This window comes from Mus caroli, chromosome X (assembly GCF_900094665.2).
Source record: "Mus caroli chromosome X, CAROLI_EIJ_v1.1, whole genome shotgun sequence".
Lineage (NCBI taxonomy): Eukaryota > Metazoa > Chordata > Mammalia > Rodentia > Muridae > Mus > Mus caroli.
The window spans coordinates 68,706,582-68,723,579 of record NC_034589.1 but is presented as its reverse complement, the minus strand read 5'-3'; the positions used below and the strand labels follow the sequence as shown (position 1 = coordinate 68,723,579).

Below are 16,998 nucleotides of genomic sequence, written 5' to 3'. Positions count from 1 at the left end.
CAATGGGCGGAGCCGTTAGGAACCTCTAGAGGACTTGTAGGCGGGGTCCGGCGCGCGTTTCCGGTTTCCGCCCGCGGGCTAGGGGGCGGGCCTGAGCATTGGTGAGAGTTCCGTAGTTGCGGTGGGGCGTGCGAGTAGGCTGAAGCTCGGTAAGCTGGGTCCGCATGCATGACTGACCAACGAGGTTCCCCCCAGTCCCTTCATGAGGGAGGAAGGCGAGCATCCCAGAGATACTGTGGGTTCTGGGAAGTGTAGGAATCCGGGCCGACTTCGGAGTTTAGGGCAGGATCAGACAGAGGGATGTGGTGGAGGTAGGTGGAGCGGGACTCTAGGGGGCCCGAGGACGGGGGCCAGTCCCCCCCAGAAGAGCTGCCCAGGTAGGCCCAGCTCCTCGAACGCCACCTGGTGCGATGGACTTGGGCGTTGTGGCTTGCTAGGGATGCAGGGAGGTCTCTTTTTGGCTTCAGGAGAGACTTTCTGGTTCTGGAACTTTCTCTGGGTAAGGCCTGGACGTGCTCTGTGGAGACCTGTATTTGCTTTTGGCCTGGATTCCCGCCCTCTAGGAGTCGCTCTTGTGGGCCTTTTGAGAGTACATGGAGGCCTACAACCCTGTGCATTCGTGCGAGCATTCGGAAGGCCTAACTAGTTTTCAAAAGCAGCTTTAGAAGGAGGCTGGAGGCTACTAGGTTTATCTGCCCCTCATAAGAGCTGGAGGAAATGGGCCTGCTTTCTTGTGCAGAGGCTTAGGTGGTGGCGTTTGCAGAAAATACCTGTATGAACACTGCAGTCCCAGTCCCACTGTAGCAGCGACTGGAAGACATGTATAGCTCCTGGCAGCAGAGGCTTCTACTCTAGGAAGGAAGCCTGATTGATGGTTGCTGAGGGCCCTGTTTACATACTGTTCTTATGAGAAACATTTTCTTAAACAGGTCTAGCCTTAGAAGGGAGCCTGATGGGTGCTGAGAAGGTTCTCCTATTCTTATGAGAAAACATTTTCTTAGTTAAACAGGCTTAAGAGTCTCTTGGACGGCCCCGGGGAAAGGAATCATGAACAAAAGTACCTAGTCATAGTAACATACTTGCTGGAGGGTCACAAGTAACTGTCCCAGTCAAGGGAAGTTTGTTGGCTGGCTAGAATCATTGGTCAAGTGTCTGCTGTTGGGTTAAACCCTGTTTCAACCAGGGTTTCAAAAGCTCTGAAGCAGAATCCTGTGGTCTGTTGTGAAGAATAGCAGTCCCAGTCTCTCCAGGGTCCCTGAGCAGTCCCTGTCAGTGACTTTGCAGCTCTCATGGTTCCTCCTGTTTCTTCTGTATCCTGCCAGGAAACAAGCTCCCATCCCTCTGTTGGAAACCTTTAAGTCCCAGGATGAGTTTGCAGTGGACTGCAGTTGCCACCTTCCTCTACGCAGAGGTCTTTGCTGTGTTGCTTCTCTGCATTCCCTTCATTTCTCCCAAAAGGTATGGCTAGTGGAACAACAAAGCAAGCATATGATGAGGGTGCTATCAAACCCTGAACCTTGTAATTTCTGTGTGCAAAATTGGTGGACCCTGAAATTGAGGCTATATGGAAACAAGTAAAACCTGTCTTGAGTAAGGGTGTCAGGAGTATGATTTTTTTTTTTCTTATCACCAATCTTGAACATTGTTTGGCTTTGTCACCTCTTCAGTTGCTTTCCTGTGCATACTGTCTTCTGGTCTTTGCAAAAGAAGATCTGACTTCAACTTTTTTGAGTAATATTCTCTTGCCTACCCTTGGGCCTCAGGGCTGTAGTGGATAATTGTGTGGAAACTTGAATACTTGCACCATTGGCTTACATTGTTGCTGATTTGCCGACTTTTGACCTCCTAGCTAACTCCTACTGGCATTGCTTAGTAGGCTCATGCGCATTACTCAGCCTATGAAGGATGAAGCTATATTCCCTTTTAATAAAGAACAGGCTGGGCATGGTGGCGTACGCCTTTAGTCCCAGCACTTGGGACGCAGAGGTAGTGGATTTCTGAGTTTGAGGCAAGCCTAGTCTATAGAGTGAGTTCCAGGACAGCCAGAGCTACACAGAGAAACCCTGTCTCGAAAAACAAAAAACAACCCAAAATACAGGATTTGCTAAACATTATTTAGATATTGATTCAGTCATTTGTAGTACATCAACACTATTTGTATTTAAATTAGGATGTTATAAAATTACCATAGTTAATAATACCTAAGGAATATTCTTGCTAAAACCCACATTGACATTTAGTTCACAGGAAATACAGTGACCAAGACGCTGGTGGAACTGTAGTCTTGGATACTCTCTAGAACAACTAACTTTGTTCCACCACTTAGGAGGTGAAGGCAGGATTAGGAGTTCAAGGCCTATCTTGGCTACATAGCAAATTTGAGGTTAGCTTGAGCTACATGAGACCCGGTATGAAAAGGAAAAGGATTACGGAAATGGCTCTGTAAGTAAAATGTTTGCTTGAACTAGTATAAACTCCAAATCTGAGTTTGATCTCTGTCATTGATGTAAAATCTGGACATAGTAACACACTTCTGTAATAGAGTGTGGTAGAGGCAAAGATAAGGAGGATCCTAGCCAGTCTAGCTGAATCAGTAAGTTCTAGGTTCAGTGAGACCACTGGGGAAAAAAGAAAGTAGAGAATGATTAGAGCCAGGCGTGGTGGCGCACGCCTTTAATCCCAGCACTCCGGAGGCAGAGGCAGGCGGATTTCTGAGTTCGAGGCCAGCCTGGTCTACAAAGTGAGCTCCAGGACAGCCAGGGCTATACAGAGAAACCCTGTCTCGTAAAAACCAAAAAAAGAAAAAAAAAAGAAAAAAAGAGAATGATTAGAGAAGATAACCACTTCAGGCCCACACACTCATGCATATGCACAGGTACAAACACATAGAAAAATTGAAAAAAAAAAAAAGCAGGAAGGGGAGACTGATTAAGACCAACTTAAAATACTAAATATAAATTCAGAATCATGTCAGGTCATGTTTCTAACAAACCAACTGTTGCTTTTTAACTTTGCATCTGATCTCGATATGTAGTCTTGGAGCTAGCAATGTAGACCCGGTTTCCACCTGCCTCTCAGGTGATGGCAGTAAAGGGCATGCACCGTCATCATCGGCCGCGCTTGCTGAGCTTTATCATCATGAAACTCCTTCCGAAGGCTCTTTAGATACAGCTAAAGTACTTGTTCATAGAAATGATGGAGAGTCTAGATTCCTTTTCATAACCTAGGGTGGTAGGAGTCTAGACCAAAAAAAAAAAAAAAGATTATCACATTTTAAATAAAGGGAAGCCAGGAATAGTGGTGGCACACTTCTTTAATCCTACCATTGTGAGACAGGCAAGCGGATCTTTGCGAGCTTGAGGCTAGCCTCATCTACATAGTGAGATCCTGCCTGTCTCAAAACCATGTTTGTAGCAGGTTGTTTCATCTACTACAAAGGGAAGTATGATGAAAAGTAAGTTACCCTTACTGGAAACTGCCAGGATTTTAAGATTGACTTTCCAGGTGTTTCTGCATATGCATAAACATCTTTTTCTAAATACTTTTGAAGTTAATAAATAGGAAAGACATACGCAGTAGCTGAGACTGATTTTTGTGTGGGGCCTCTTAGCCACTGCAGAAGAGCACCAAGTTGTCCTTAAATTTTGCTTAGGGTTTGGGTTGCAAAAGTTCATTTTCTTCAATATCTGTCTTCATTTCTTTCACAGATGGCAGAAGGTTTTTAAATCCCGGCTGGTCGAGTTGGTAGTGACCTACGGCAACACTTTCTTTGTGGTTCTCATCGTCATCCTTGTACTGTTGGTTATTGGTGAGTGAGCTGTAGCAGGAGGTTGCTACCTGACCAGATCCTGTGTCATGGCTTCTAAAGCTCTGTGCCACATTGGAAAATAAGCATTCTCAGAAACAAACTCACTAAGTGCCCTTTTGGTAATCTGTTAAGGAAGTGCTTGCTATTAGCAGGACCTTCATTTCAAGATGTTCCTATAGCAGTCCATATGGACTCAAACTCGATGGCCTTTATATACTCTTATGACCACATTTGTTACCAAGATACCCTACCCTAGTTATTTTAGAACTGGTACTAAGAGAAGCTAATGGTCTGTGACCCTGATTCAAATAGTGCTGTTTATTAGTCATGTAGATCAGGCTTCTTTTTTAAGAAATTATTTTGTCTTTTATTTATCATTGTTATTATTTTGTTTTTTTGAGACAGTGTCTCTATGTGGCCCTGGCTGTCACGGAACTTGCTCTGTAGACCAGGCTGGCCTTGAATTTATAGAGATCCATCTGCTGCTTTCAAAGTTCTGAGATTAAAAAGGTGTGTGCTGGGCTGCTTTTGTTATCTTAAAAATGATGTTTTCTTAATCTTAAAAAAGACACCTGAGTTTGTTTGTTTGTTTTTTCTTTTGAGACAGAGTCTTACTCTGTTGTCTAGGTTGTCATTAAACTTTTTTTCGAGACAGGGTTTCTCTGTATAGTCCTGGCTGTCCTGGAACTCACTGTGTAGACCAGGCTGACCTTGAACTCAGAAATTCGCCTGCCTCTGCCTCCCAAGTGCTAGGATTAAAGGTGTGCACAACCACTGCTCATCTTGGCATTAAGCTCTTGATCCTCCTGGCTCAGTCACTTGAGTACTGGGGTTATTATGTATATATGTACCAGCATGCCTGGGGACACAGGGCTTACAGGTAAAGAACTTAACAACCAAATAAACAGCCTAGTTGGAAACCGGGTTATGTCTTTTTTTTTTTTTTTTGGTTTTTCGAGACAGGGTTTCCCTGTATAGTCCTGACTTTCCTGGAACTCACTTTGTAGACAAGGCTGGTCTCGAACTCAGAAATCCGCCTGCTCAGCCTCCCCCCCAGTGCCACCACGCCCGGCAAGGGGGTTATGTCTTAAAGTGTGAGGCAATAAACTAGGTGTTTGAAAGTATGTATGTCTTGGAGACAGAGCTCTAAGACCTTTCTGCATTTGCACAGATGTAAAGTCTTTCCAGGTCTTTCAGCTGTATAGTTTTATATCTCTAGCATTAATATGCATATCCACAAGACTGAAAGATAAATGGATCAGAGGGCAGGCTGTGGCTTTGATAGGTGGTTTCAGGATGGAGGGAGACAAGAGCGGTGGTGTATGCCTTTATAGCAGGTGAATCTTAGTGAGTTGGGTGTTTTGTTTGTTTTGTTTTGTTGTTTTTCAAAGCAGAATTTCTCTTTGTAGCCCTGGCTGTCCTAGAATTCAATCTGTAGACCAGGCTGACTTCAAACTCACAGAGATATGCCTGTCTCTGCCTTCTCAGTGCTGGAATAAAAGGTGTTCTACCATTGGCTGCTTGGATCTTTCTAAGTTTGAGACCAACCTGGTGTACATAGAAAATTCCAGATAGCCAGGGCTACATAGAAAGACCCTGTCTTAAAAAACAAAAAAGATGGAAGGAGGACATTTTATAGTGAAGTGGTAGTGGGCTCATGAAAAGACAAGGAACTAGTAAAGCTATTGTCTGGCTGTTAGGTGTTTATTATTTTGCTATAGTAAGCAATATATATGTTTTCCTACTTGGACTACTTCCTCTTTCCTTGACTCTGCTGTGAAATATTGCATCCTGTTTTAGAGATGTGATGTCCACTTAGGCTTAGAGCATTCCTTTCTTCAAGTTCCTAGTGGAAACACAGTGGGATAGAATGTGGGTTAGTATTGTGCACCGCCCCATCCACTAGCTGCAGCATTGGACATTTCCCTTTAATGTTCAGTGCTTGATGGGGTTTGTAGGGGCAGAACTTGTCTGAACAGGCAAGATGTGGCCTGTAGGTTCTTAGGCACAGCTGTTACATGCCAGCTTCTCCATAACCTCTTGAAATGCTTTTAACAAGATTCTAAGAGGCAGCTTTTTCCACTTAGGGTCTGAGCAGCTTCTGGGATAGGAGCTGATGGGGAGTATACAGGTCTTGCTTAGAGTTGAACTTCATGAAATACCAGGCTATACCAGTTATTTTTTTTTCTTTTTCTTTTTTAGTTTTTTGAGACAGGGTTTCTCTGTGTAGCTCTGGCTGTCCTGGAACTCACTCTGTAAACCAGGCTGGCCTCGAACTCAGAAATCCACCTGCTTCTGCCTCCCAAGTGCTGGGATTAAAGGTGTGTTCCACCACTGCCCACCAAGTAATATTTTTAAATAGGTTTGTATGCTTACTTTTGAGTTCAGGTAGAGCCAAGAAATGTAGAGTCAAGGCACATGTTGGGATTATTTTGCCAGTCTTGCCCTGTCACCTAACTAGAGCCAAAAACGTCTTTGATTTCCTAGTACATTTTAGTGGGCCAGAGAGATACTTACTAGAAGATCCTAGTTTACTGACAGGAACTTGATTGTTTTTGGAGATCATGTATCTTAAGGTGTCAGCTTGGGAATTCTAGGGATGAGTATGGTTCTGATGACTTAATCTTAGAAGCATAATCTAGGAGGCTAGGAAGATGGATTAGTGGATAAAAGCACTTGCTGTGCAAGTGTGAGGACTTGATTTCAAAGTTCCAAACTCACACATTGGATGTGAGCTTCTACAATCCCAGAATTCCTACAGAGAGAGAGAAGCTTGGCAGGTTCTGTCTCAAGTAAGGTAGAAAGCAAGGACTGATACTTGAGGTTGTCCTCTGGCTTCTTTCCACGGGTGTCCTCAGACACATTTGTATCTGTAGTCACACACAAATCTACATGTGCGCACTGGACACATACAAATGATTTAAAAAGCATAACCTAGGAAAAAAGTCTACATACCTTCTACAGATAGAGGTGCTGGTTGATAACAATACTGTGAAGAGAGTGGGCATCATCAGCAAGAGCCCTTCCTCACTGGAAGGAACCTAGATCAGCTCTTTCTGGGAGAGATAGAGTTAAAGAGGGGTAGGTTTACTCCTGCTGACTAAGACCTGAGAGGAAGAGCTGGGTTCTGCTGCTCTTCTTGGGTTGATAGTACACAAGTGTCTCTCATTCCAAGTCTCCTCTTGGTTATTTGACAAGGTAGTCCTTGGAATGATGTGATTTCTAAATATAAGTAACAAAAAAATTTTGGCTTGTTTTCTAATTATGAAAATAGTGGATATTTTTTAAATACAAAAATTAAACACAATCCCTTGTAACATACATGGAACAGGTTACTCTCATTGAATAGTTAGTTATGTGTTGAAATATTTACAACCTGGAATCATATGTACGCTTTGGATGGTGCTTTTTCCAGTTATGTTGTACCTTAGACATCTTTTGATAGCAATTGAATTCTTTTAAAGTAATGTATCATATTCTCCCATAATTCTACCCAGATGAACCTGAGGGTATGAATGTTTTTTATTTTCTTCTAGGTGTGTTATACCAGTTTATGATCCTACTGGTGCTTTGAGAGTGCTTCATGGCACAGATTTAATGCAAAGTTACTAAAAGGGCAGGCACATTGTTGTGTAGTCTCAAACTAGAAAGGACAAACTGAACAGTACCCAGACAATGATATCTTGCTTGTCTCACATGGAGGTGTGTTAAGAACCTTCTTCACGTAGACTTTTTGTTGTTATTTTTAGTCGTTTGAGGCAGGGTCTCATCTTGTAGATACTAAGTTGTGACCCTCATACCTCAGTCTCTCAAAGGCCTGTTTATAGGTGTGTTCCACTATCCCCAGCTCTTAGGGTAGATTTTTGTTGTTGTTGTTGTTGTTTTGAGACAGGGTTTCTCTGTGTAGCCCTGGCTATCCTGGCACTCACTCTGTAGACCAGGCTGGCCTCGAACTCAGAAATCCGCCTGCCTCTGCCTCCCAAGTGCTGGGATTAAAGGTGTGCGCCACCACGCCTGGCTGATTTTTTTTTAAATGTTCCTTTATTTGTTGTTGTTGACAGTGGGAGATAGTGTTTCGTTGTGTAGCCTTGGCTGACATGGAACTCCCTACATAGACCAGGTTGGCTTCAACTCAGAGATCTGCCTGCCTTGACTTCCCAAATACTGGGATTAAAGGTGTCTGCCACCAAACCTCTAGAACACTTTGTTGAGGTAAGGGATGGGGGAGATTAGTAGATATACTAAGGTTCCATTTCTGCATTACAAATCAAAGATTTTGAGGACATGTATTATGCATCTGACAGTGGCTCTTGTGGGAGCAGAGGTTGCTTACTCACTCAACAGTAGACTTTCTGCTGTGTCTTATGGTAGACTCTACAGGATATAAAGGAGAATTCTTTTGCTCTCAATTTATAGTCTGCTGTGAAAAAGATGGACAGGAAACACAGATTGAAGATAATTTCAGTGACAAATGTATGTTACAAAGCAGATAGCATAGTGTGATGTGACAGTTGACTTTAAATTTGATAGCTCTGTATTTACATGGATAGATATGTAGCCTTAGGTGACTGACTATATTAAGAGATTTTTTTTTACAATTTTGTTGTTTGAATTTTTGATGAGCATGAATTCATCTTTAAAAATGAATTTTTGATGAGTGTGAATACACCCCAGTTTATCGGGGATGGTAAACACATGCATGCCAGAGTGTGCATGCAAAGGTCACAGCAAGTAGCAAAAGAGTTCTGTCTTTCTACCTTATGGGTCCTGGAGATTGAACTCAGGTGGTCAGTCTGGGTGGCAAGTACCTTCACTCACAGAGTCATTTCCTCAGCTCATAAAGTTCTTTTTAATTTTAAGTAAAACATAATAATGCTCATTGTAGCCCATGCCTCCTGAACAGTTCCGTGAGCATTCTACCAGCAGGACCTCTGAGTTAGCAGTTGAGTGGCTGGCACTTCAACTTGAGAGAAAACAACAAACTGAGGTTGGGAGCATCATATGAAAGGGAATCTGTCCTCATTACCAGCAATGCTTCAACCTTGAAGAGCATCTTGAAGTATAGTGCACACGCATGATCTAACTAGAGTAGGGTGGGGCTTGATGTGTAAACAGTTAAGAGGAGACTGTCCTGGCAACTTTTGATAAAGCCTCCCATAAATGGGGTGTGTAGAATTAATACTAATGAAGAAGATGGATTTGAAGGATAAGAGTCTGGCTTATCTTCCTACCTGCTTTCCTTGTCAAAGTGATATCCAAATGCCCATCTCTGCTCTACCATAGATGCTGTAAGAGAGATCCTGAAATACGATGATGTGACAGAAAAGGTGAACCTCCAGAACAATCCAGGTGCCATGGAGCACTTCCACATGAAGCTTTTCCGTGCTCAGAGGAATCTCTATATTGCTGGCTTTTCCTTGCTGCTGTCCTTGTGAGTACAGAGGGACGGGACCAGGGGCTTGTGGGCTAGCCAAGGATATAGAGCTGTTTGGCCTTCTCTTGTGGCTTTAACTTCTCTGTGTGTCCTGGGCCCAAAGACCCTGTTTTTGTTTGATAAACCACACAATTGCCCCCTGACCTTCAGAAGCAGCAAGGAGTTGGGTGGGGGGGCTTGGTGGGGGTGGGGGTGGTAGAACAAATTCCAGAAGACCTTACTGTTTTTTGTTTGTTTGTTTTTTGAGAGAGAGAGAGAGAGAGAGAGAGAGAGAGAGAGAGAGAGAGAGAGAGAGAAAGGAAGGAAGAACGAAAGAGAGACAGACAGACACTGACTCATTGTATGCATCATTGGCTGCCCTAGAACTTATTATGTAAACCAGGTTGGCCTTAAACTCATTAAGATCCACCTGCCTCTGCCTCCCAAGTGATGAAATTAAAGCTGTTTGCTATCATGCTTGGCAGAAGACTCTATCTTACCACATTTTGTGGTAGGTCAAATGTATTACTGTCTTGTGCTCTGTTTGTAGATTGAAGTTGCAAAGTTTTCCCTCTGGGAAAGGATCTTTGGACCTCATCTTATAAGGGACTGGCTGGTTTGGGGCCTTTTGTATATGGGGTACTGAGTTGGGTAAAGTGAGCAGAAGTAGCATGAATGGATTAAAGCTGACCTAGTCCTCAGGGCCTTCCCTAGTGTAATTTGTATTTAAGAGCGTGTTGTGACCTGTGGTGCCTTGAGTATTTCTCAACATTTCTTGCAAGATGGAGAGCCTCAGCCAAGGCTACAAAGGTGGCTAGTTGGGTAAGATCAAATGAGAAGAAAATGCCTATTTTAGTCAGAACCCTGTTTCCAGCCTCCATTTTCACCTATGGGCTTTGATCCAAGGGCGTAGCCAAGAAGTAGACAGGCCAGGGCAGGTGATGGTATTAAGAAGGTATCAGTAATAGGCTGGGAATATAGACCAGTAGTAAAGTATGTGTAAGACCCTGGATTTGTTCCCCAGAATAACAGAACAAAAACAAACCTAAAATGTTGGTTGCTCTGTAGTTCAGGGCCAGTTGTCTTAGTCCATTTGCTCTGTGGTAAAAAGAAATGTATTTCTCACTGTTCTAGGGGCTGTCAGGTCAAGGCTTGGACAGGCTTGGTGTCTAGTGAGGGCTATTTTTTGCTTCTGAAATGGTACCTTGATGCTGCATTATCTGGAGGGAAAGAACACTATTCTTACATGCTAACAGCATAAAAAGCCCAAGCTAGTTTCCTGTGGACCTTTATAAGATACTAATCCATTATGAGGACAAAGCTTAATGATTTCCCAGTAGATTCTATCATTTAGTATCACCATAATGAAGATTTAACTCAACATAGGAATTTTAGAGACTATTCAGACAGTGCTACCATGAGAGTGTGGATTCTCATGGTAGGTTCAAATATAGTCATTCCCACCTGGCTTTGGGCCAAAAGACTCAAGATTTATTGTTTAAAGGATTTTTTTACCCTCTTAATCATCTGGCTTGCTGTGCCTCACTACATGTTAGTTAAACGTATGACTACCTAGCCAGATATTAGCTTTCCAGAAAACAGTGAGGTCACATAATCCTGGATTTTCTGCATCCCAGCTGAGGAGAGTGAAATGTGGAGGCAAGTAAGGGTGTGTGTGTATCCACTTAATTTTGTATCTCTAGTGTTTGAGTGTGTTGAATCATCACTGTATGTATGAACAACTTAGAACTCCACAAATGCAAATGATATTATGCACTTTCAACTCTTAAGACATTTTAAAGATATTGTGTGTGTGTGTGTGTGGGGGGGTATGTGTGTGTGTATTTATTTTCATGTAAGTGTTAAATATTTTTTGTGGTACCAGGGCTTGAACCCAGGGACTCTTGCATAACTAGGCATGCATTGTACTACTGAGCTATATCCTTTGCTTTCCAAAAATTTTTCTTTTTAGATGTATTCATTTTTATTATATATATATATATACACACACACACACATATACATACATATATATATATATATATATATATATATATATATATATGAATGAATGAATAAATAAATATTTGGCCTGCATGCATGTATGTGTACCACATGTATACCTCTGGTTAGATCCTTTACTACTGAGGTTACAGATGGTTGTGAGACACTATATAGGTGCTGGGAATTATATCCATGTCCTCTGTAAGAGCAGGTACTCCTAGCCACCAGATCATCTCTCTAGACCTCTTTGCTTTTGAAGTAGGGTATCACCAAGTTGCCTCTGCTGGTTTTCAGATTTACCATTCCTCTGCTTCAGCCTCCTGAGTCACTGGGATTATTAGGATTATCAGTCTGCTTTGCTTAAAGTAGTATGTTTAATCACCTTAAAGCTTATCATCTTCAAATTTAGGAAAGTCAGGAAATGAGAATTTTGGGAGAGGTTGACACACACCCTAAATATGTAGAGTTTTAAAAAAAATATGGTGGGGATGGGGCTACTGGGTGACAGTGCCTAGTGTGTGCAAGGCCTTAGGTGACATCTCTAATGTACACACACAAACACAGTATGGAGAGTGAAAAGAAAACCTGCTGTTAATCCTTCATGAAAAGAACTGGGTAGAAAGCAGGCTTTACATGGCTATGTTAAGTAAAGAGTTGGAGGGAAGAATGAAACTTCCCTATAAGGCTCTACCAAAATGTCAAGCTTCTCTAAACAATTTAACTTCATTTAGGCATGATAAAATTATATCCAGAAACTATAAGATCAGTTAGTGATGGAACTGCTACTGATCCTTGAGGAGCTGCAGAATGGGATAAATGTTGGAAGGCAAACATTTACTTTCCCAGTTGCCAAGTAGGAGAGGGTTGGTGGGAAGCCACTAGAATGGGAAAATTTGAGTTCAATCTGAAGTCATGTTCTAGAAAGGTTTGTATGCTTTTGAGAAAGAAGAGATCTGAATTACTGAAGACTTCTGTAAATTCTATTTCTTCCCTTCTATAGATGAAACAGGATTCTCAGCAGTGTTTGCAGGCTAAATGTTCTCATGGATACAGTGCTAGTGTGGTCAGGGTGTTGGCCTAACCAGTGTACTTAAGTATAGTCCTAATTGACATGCATGCTACTATGCAGATCAGTGCCATTCAGGTAGAGGCCATATGAGGCTTTCTGTCCCTTAGCCTATTCTGTGCAGATAAGGGTATGGTGAGCAGATATGGTAAGATGTAGATACTAACAGAAATAGCAATTAGATGAATGACCTTTCAGAATCCCAGCTGTCTAGATGGCCCCACTGATTGAGCTGGCTAGAATGTGAGACTTGAATTTTTAATGGGAAGACATTTATAAGTGTAGGATTTATCAAGGGCAAGTAAGACTGAGTTAAATAGGAACACAAAAACTTGGGGGAAATGGGGCTTGTTTACAGCTTAGTTGAATTAGTGGCAAAAAGCTTGTAGGCAAGGAAAGAGCCTGTAGTTTAGTCAGTTCTCAGCATTAAAAACAAAAAAGAAACCATCACCACCAACAAAAAGTGCTCAGCAGTTAAAAGCACTTATTTCTGCAGAGAATGCAGAAGGTTTGATCCCCAACACCCACAGTGGCAGTTTATATCCACCCATAATGCCAGTTCCAGACAATCCAACAGCCTTGGTTTTTCCCTCCAAGATAGGGTCTCACTAAGTAGCTCTGGTTATCCTGGAATTGCTTGTATAGACCAAACTGGCTTTAAACTCACAGGGATTAGCCTGCCTCTGCCTTGCAAGTGCTAAGTAAGAGTAAAGGCATGCATGCACCACCACACTTGACTTTATTTACTTACTTACTTACTTACTTACCGTGTATGAGTGTCTTGTGTTCATGTGTGTTTGTGTGTTATATGCATGCTTGGTTATAGACAGTTGGAAGCTATCATATGGATGTTGGGAATTAAATCCAAGTCTTCTAGAAAAACTATTTTTTTTCTAAGTGTGGTTTATAAGCCCAGTAAGATTTATTTTTTTAAAGATTTATTTATTTATTATATGTAAGTACAGTGTAGCTGTCTTTAGACACTCCAGAAGAGGGCGTCAGATCTCATTAAGTGATGGTTGTTCTCTCCAGCCCACTCTCTCCTGCCCCATTTGCTCTGGCCCAAGGATTGATTTATTTATTATATGTAGCTGTCTTCAGACACACCAGAAGAGGGCACCAGATCTCATTACAGATGGTTATGAGCCACCATGTGGTTGCTGGGAATTGAACTCAGGACCTTCAGAAGAACAATGAGTGCTCTTAACCTCTGAGCCATCTCTGCAGCTCCCCAGACAGTATTCTTAACCACTGAGCTATCTCTCCAGCCTGATATTGTCTTTCACCTTTGTGGGCACTAGGTATGTTCATGGTGTACATACATATAAACAGAAGAAACATTTATACATAAATAAAATAAATACACTTTAGGAAATTAATGAAAGAGAAAGGTACACAAAACTAAAACTCAGTGTATCTTTATGGGGCATGAATGTAGCTTGCAGTATAGGTCATTGCTCTAGGTGAGATGGCAAGAGGGGCTGAGAAGTGAACATGAAGGAATACCATACTATAAACTTTATAAACACTGCACAGGTAGGCTGCTTTTAAATTCAAGTTTTTTACTTTTATAATAACAGTATAAACAACCCATTGGATAGTTGCACAAAAATATCTTAATGAGATTTTTTTTTATATATTTTAAACTTTTTGTTAAACCAAGATAATAAACAAAATCAGCCCAAGGCTGTGTACGGTCAGAATCATCAGAAATGCCATTCTCTACCCCTACCTCTTATCCCACTACAAGACTTTCAGGGGCAGTAGCACACATGGAGTTGTTATCTCCTGTGACCACAGTATCATCTTTTCGGGTATCTCTTAAGTTTCTTTTTAAGGAAGTATTATTGTATTGATAAATGTGCCCATTGTGATTTACCCTGTATGTATTTTCATATATACTTGCTTGTAAGCAAAATGCACGCTGTGAGTTTCTCCCTCTTAGTGGAAAGCTTTTGGATGCTGAGGTCCATGTTTTCAAATTATGTTTTTCGTGCTGGGGCTTGAACCCAGAGCCTCTTGCACACTAATCCATAACCTCCAGCCCTATATTTTTTGGGGTTTTTTTTGGTCATGTGTTTTTGTTTTGTTTTTTTTGGTTTTTGTTTGTTTGTTTGTTTTTCAAGACAGGGTTTCTCTGTGTAGCCCTGGCTGTCCTGGAACTCACTCTGTAGACCAGGCTGGTCTCAAACTCAGAAATCCGCCTGCCTCTGCCTCCCAAGTGCTGGGATTAAAGGCATGCGCCACCACGCCTGGCTCATGTTTTTTTTTTTTTTTTTTTTTTTTTTTAAGTAGCTTATTGAGATCTGTAAAAACTTCTGCTAAACCCTTCACTGTGAATTCTGCAGTTCTAATGTACAGTTTCCTTTTCTGTTTTAACTGCATTTACTATAGGCAAAAGTTAAATTATAATTTCAGCAGAGCCTTGTCATATGTGGACTATTGTTGATCAAACTGTTAGTACATGGATGTGTAGTAAAACTTCACTTTTGGGTACACAGTTCTGTTTTTCCCCCTTGTACTGAGGATGAAACCCAAGGACTTGTATATTCTTCAGAAGTAGGGTTCTTTAGTTGACAAATGCAGTTCTTTCTAATCTAAATGGATAGCTTCTGATGAAAGTAGATTTTATAACTGATAAGTGGATATTAGCCCAGAAACTTAGAATACCCAAGATACAAGTTGCAAAACACATGTGGATACTTCACTCCTTAGAATGGGGAACAAAATGCTCATGGAACGAGTTACAGAGACAAAGTTTGGAGCTTAGAGGGAAGGAATGACCATCCAGAGACTGCCTCACCTACAGACCTATTCCATAAATAATCCACAAACCCAGACAATATTGTACATGCCAACAAGATTATGCTTACAGGACCCTGATATAGCTGTCTCTTGTGAGGCTATGCCACTGCCTGGCAAATACAGAAGTGGATGCTTATAATCAGCTATTGGATGGAACACAGGGCCCCTAATGGAGGAGCTAGAAAAAGTACCCAAGGGTCTAAAGTGATTTCCAATACTGTAGGAGTAACAACAACATGAACTAACCAGTATGCCCAGAGCTTATGTCTCTAGTTGCATTTGTAGCTGGGGATGGCCTAGTCAGCCAACAATGGGAGGAGAGGACCTTGGTCATTCCAAGATTTTATGACCCAGTATGGGGTAATGCCAGGGCCAAGAAGCAGGATTGGGTGGGTTGGGGAGCGGGGCAGGGGGAGGGTATTGGTATTGAGGACTTTTTGGGAAAGGGGATAGCATTTGAAATGTAAATAAAGAGAATATCTAATAAATTTTTTAAATTAAAAAAAAAAGTAGATTTTATAATCATCCAATATTCCCAGAGTGATACTTGGGGTGGAATGCCATGGAATTCCTGTTGGGGTGCACCATGGAATCTGTTCCTACAGTTATAATCTTATATCTGTTATGTTGATAACTGCTGTTTACTTCTTTTCCTTTGACAAGCAATATAAGGCAAGACAAATGGCTGATTTAACATCTTGCTCAGATTGCTTAAGCAGCCACTATGATCTATGTGCCAGCTGCCTTGTTGTGTCTATAGCACCCTCCTGTGGCTCCATCTAGTCAGGGAAGGGGAATATCTAGTAACATATCTTGTAAAAAGATGCAGCAATCCCAAGGATCGGTGTAGGTTCATCAGTTGCTCATATCTATTTATGTTTCTGGAATTTTGCTAGAAATAAATACATGTCCATGGTCTAAAGGTCAGATTCTATGATAGTGGTTGTAACCCTAAGGAACTTTGATCCTTTTTCAAGTATGAGGGCCTGAGTTCAAATCGTCAGTAATGTAAAGAGCTAAGCATGTCAGTTAAGTGGGCTTATAACTAAACTGCTGTGAGCCAGCAGAGACAGGAGGATCACTGGGGCTTGCTGGCTGCCAACCTAGCTCCAGGTTCATTGAAAGAGTCTGTCTCAAGGGGAGACATGATAGAGTAATAGAGCAGGCCATCACATGTCCTTCCTTGGCCTTTACTGCTGTGCATGGGCATGATTTTACACACACACGGGGCGTGGGGTGCAGAACAGAGGAAGAGACAATATGAATATTGAGGAGAAAACATCCAGAAATTGCAGACTGTGGATATGTTTAGAGTTAAGAGCCTAGCATATGCAAGGCCCTTGACATCATTTTTTAAAAAGAAGCACAAGTTGGGCGGTGGTGGCGCACACCTTTAATCCCAGCACTTGGGAGGCAGAGGCAGGTGGATTTCTGAGTTTGAGGCCAGCCTGGGCTACAAAGTGAGTTCCAGGACAGCCAGGGCGACACAGAGAAACCCTGTCTCACCCCCTCCCCCCAAAAAAGAAGCACAAATAACTAGAGAAATGTCAACCTCCCTTGTAGTCTTATTCTCAGAAATAGCTACAGGTAATATTACAGATGTCTCTGAACTTTGAATTAATTAATTGTTTACTTATTTGAGCTAGACTAGCTTCAGACTGCCAGTAGTCTTCCTGCTTTCTTTTAGAAGTATGTTCTTAAATCTTCCAACAGTGTTGGTTGGCCCTAATAGTAAAATAATAGGCCTTTTATACTTTTGTTTTTGGTCTACCTGTCCTCTTGTATGTAATCCTCTCCAAACCTAGGTACCTTTCTCTTTTAGTTTTGTTTTGTTTTCGAGACAGGGTTTCTCTGTGTAGCCTTGGCTGTCCTGGAACTCACTCTGTAGACCAGGCTGGCCTC

General features: G+C 41.9%; 1 protein-coding gene across 1 annotated transcript in view; it reads left to right on the top strand.

The window, feature by feature from the left end:
• The first annotated feature begins 46 nt into the window (after nt 1-46).
• Nucleotides 47-16,998, top strand: part of Bcap31 (B cell receptor associated protein 31) — a 30,778-nt gene continuing 13,826 nt past the window's right edge. The window contains exons 1-4 of the mRNA XM_021152805.2: nt 47-149; nt 1,323-1,458; nt 3,708-3,808; nt 9,092-9,239. Of these exons, the coding sequence (XP_021008464.1) occupies nt 1,367-1,458; nt 3,708-3,808; nt 9,092-9,239 (341 nt within the window). The 5' untranslated portion in view covers nt 47-149; nt 1,323-1,366. The remainder of the gene's footprint in view (nt 150-1,322; nt 1,459-3,707; nt 3,809-9,091; nt 9,240-16,998) is intronic.